This window comes from Trypanosoma rangeli (genome assembly GCF_003719475.1).
Source record: "Trypanosoma rangeli strain AM80 chromosome Unknown Tra_15.4_contig_00667, whole genome shotgun sequence".
Lineage (NCBI taxonomy): Eukaryota > Euglenozoa > Kinetoplastea > Trypanosomatida > Trypanosomatidae > Trypanosoma > Trypanosoma rangeli.
The window spans coordinates 1-2,906 of NW_021706417.1; the positions used below are offsets into that span (position 1 = coordinate 1).

General features: G+C 52.0%; 3 protein-coding genes across 3 annotated transcripts in view, besides 3 other annotated features; all 3 read left to right on the top strand.

Moving 5' to 3' along the window:
- On the top strand, positions 1–586 carry TraAM80_09739 (retrotransposon hot spot (RHS) protein; the record flags this gene model as incomplete). Its single annotated transcript, XM_029386406.1, has 1 exon — positions 1–586. A coding segment is annotated over one exon (586 nt), but the record flags the coding sequence as incomplete, so codon positions are not given.
- A 56-nt stretch (positions 587–642) lies between these two features.
- TraAM80_09740 (retrotransposon hot spot (RHS) protein) lies at positions 643–1,185 on the top strand (the record flags this gene model as incomplete). Its single annotated transcript, XM_029386407.1, has 1 exon — positions 643–1,185. One exon carries the CDS (start codon positions 643–645, stop codon positions 1,183–1,185), a length of 543 nt encoding a protein of 180 aa, XP_029233727.1.
- Positions 1,186–1,326: 141 nt separating this feature from the next.
- Positions 1,327–1,355: a microsatellite.
- Positions 1,356–1,586: 231 nt separating this feature from the next.
- Positions 1,587–1,612: a microsatellite.
- Positions 1,613–2,418: 806 nt separating this feature from the next.
- Positions 2,419–2,443: a microsatellite.
- A 64-nt stretch (positions 2,444–2,507) lies between these two features.
- The window catches only part of TraAM80_09741 (trans-sialidase), a gene marked incomplete at both ends in the record, with an annotated part of 450 nt that continues 51 nt past the window's right edge, over positions 2,508–2,906 (top strand). The window contains one exon of the mRNA XM_029386408.1: positions 2,508–2,906. This exon is cut by the window's right edge and continues 51 nt beyond it. Coding sequence (XP_029233728.1) covers positions 2,508–2,906 — 399 coding nt within the window.

Genomic DNA, 2,906 nt, shown 5'->3' on the forward strand with positions numbered 1-2,906 from the left:
GCCCTCCCCTGAGTGGGGCATCATTATGTTGTCATCCCTGCACGAAGATAACTTAAAAGCATGGAAAAAGCACGTGGGCACCATGAAAGTCATCATGAATTGCCCCGATGAAAATAACGTGAAGGCGATGTGTACGTGGGAGACACGCAATAAGACTGAAGAGGAGCAGGTGGAGTATTGGAGAAGGATGTACATGCGCATGCATGACGTCGGACCGATTCCACGATGCATCTTTAATGATAATAAATATAAAAACCGTGTGGAGGAAATCGATAACGTCCTGGCAGGTATCGACGCTTCAAATGCCACACAATATGATATGATTGGAGGTAAGGAAATGTGGCCCTCGAATGACGCACCTCACAAACTTGTGAAAGTTGTCAGAGTAAAAACACAACGCGGTCTTGAGGCGTTTGTTAACCTGCCGGTCTGTTTTTCCATTGAAAGCAAATTAATTGCAAAGTTACTCGAGGTGGATGAGGAGAATGGCATTATTTTTCGACTATTGAAGTGCAGAAAAGAATTATTGGCAGATGCTTCGGAGCGGTATGCTCCGAACGCACCCCTGAGTAGAGTCTTTATGTAAAATATAATGCCGGGCCTCAACGAGTTGCCTCCACCAGGACGTCGTCGGCGACAAAGATGTGTGCTGCAATCGAACCCCGAAAAACATCCAAGCAGACCCGTTGCATTAATAGCACTGGACCACACTCCTCCGATGTTGGATGTACAATACAAGGTGCTATACCTACCGGAGAGCAGAAATTTTCCGCTTGTGGACGGTTTTTTCTTCGTTGGCGCACCGCGGAGGACGATGGTTGGGGTGCAGGTGAGACGACGAGGGCTGAGCATGGCACCAAAGCCAGCACGGTGAGGCGGTTCAACAGTCTTCTACGGAGTTATTTTGATGACTGGGAAACTTTTGAGGGAGGCTTGTCGTGGGAGATTATTTACGTGCAGCATGAGGACAGTACGGCAATAAACGCGTGGCAGCAATGTGTTGTCGTCGCGCACGCAAATGTGACGGGCAGCAATGAGCGTGAGGACCCTCGGGCCATTGCGGCATTTTGGAATCAGCAGGTGCATCAGTGCGAGGTAGCGGTATCAGCTGAAAATTTCAGAAGTGGACGACGAACCCAACGTGGGCGGCAACCAGAGGGAGAAGGAAAAGGAGGAGGGGAATAAACAGCTTGAGTTTACTGGTGAAGTATTTTAGGGAGTATGATATATTGCCGAGTGTGTTTGTGTGTGGGTAGGAGGCGCACTTAGGGACTCGCTCTGCCGTGCGCCAAGTGATTATTATGGCCAGCGCCACCACAGCAGCACTTTTTTTTGTTGTGGTTGTGTTGTGGTTGCGAGTAAAATTGCGTGGGGAATGATGGCGCCTTGTGGGTGTACGCCGGCAGTATTCCATTGGTGGTATCCCCTCGCTGTTCCCAGTTTGTTGCTGCAGAGAGTTTGGGCGAGAGGGTAAGTTTTGCATGCTGAGTGGACTCACAGGCGGGAAAGCAAATGCGGCGGCCACCACAGCCCAGAGGTCAGGGGCAAACCGAATTATTGTGATTGTTTTTGCGTGTAGCGTGGTGTTTTTCTTCTTTTTTTTTTTTTTTTTGGGTTGCCATCGTTTTTGGTTCGTCTGTGCTCCAATTGGTGGTGGTGCCGCATGCGCCGCTGAGAGCCTTGAGCAAACGCAGTTGGCGCCTCTCTTTTGTTAGGTTGCCGTCCTGGGCGCATGCGCCCGTTCCGTCTTGTTTGGGCTGCACGCACTTACCGGGCAGTCTGAGGCTGCGGCTGCGCTGGCGTGTCGCCCTCCCTTGCAAGCGGAACGAAGCAGCAGGAAAGGGGGCTGCATGCGTCTTTTTTTATTTTTATTTTTTAAATTATTTTAGTTACGCCACGCCCCACTCCTGCTGCACTGCGCTGAGGGAATTGGGGCGGCGTTGGGGAGTTTGTAAGGGCCGTGATGGGAGGTCTCGCCGGCATGCGCACTGCGTGTTGCTGCTGGCGGGGTTTGAAGGGGCTGGGCGGGGGAGACGGTGAGCGAGGTGCTTATGAATTTGTTTTTTATTTTTGATTTCTGCGGGGCATCCCAAACTGCGGATGCTCCGTGCGGGTGCGTGTGGGTGTTTCTTATGGCGGCGCACAACAGTCGCTGCCACCGCCGTCTTCTTTGCGGCTGCCGTCTCTCGTGGGTGTGGGGCGAATGTGTGATCGTGCGGCCCACACGTTGATTGGTGTTACCTTCGTCATGGATTGTCGTTGGTCTTTGCGGTGTGCCCAACTGCGGGCGCGGGCGCTGCCCATCGTTTTTTTTTTTTCTGGTTTCACCTCACTTTTTTTCCTCAACGCCCTCGGAAGGAAAGAGAACAAACACTACTTGCTGCTGTGCACATTGAAACGCTCTGCAGTTACCACCATCACACACACACACACACACACACACTCGCGCTTGCTGCCTGAGCGGATCCACCGCACAGAGGGAAGAGAGTGTGAGTAAGCAGCGACACATGCCCAAGATGTCCTGGCATTTGTTTTCTTATTCGGTGCTGCTGCTGTTTGTACTCTTGACATGCTGTGGCAGTCAAGCTGCGGGGAGTGTGCCAGAGACGGCCGTTAATTTATTCACAGGGACGACACCGATAACTGGTGCCAAATGGGAGGGAATGCAATGCGTTGAAGGGTCAGTTCGCTCGCTTCGTGTCCCTAGCCTTGTGGAGGTGGACGGTGCTGTGTTTGCCGTTGCTGAGGCCCAGTGCAAGAATGGAGTTGACAGCTTCACTGGCATCGTATCACAGCACCTCAAGGAAATTGGAACAGAACCGACTGAGATTCCGATGGGTGCAGGCACAGGTTCCTTTCACACGCAGCTGCTGAAGGAAGGTGACAAGGAAATGAAGGACACATCG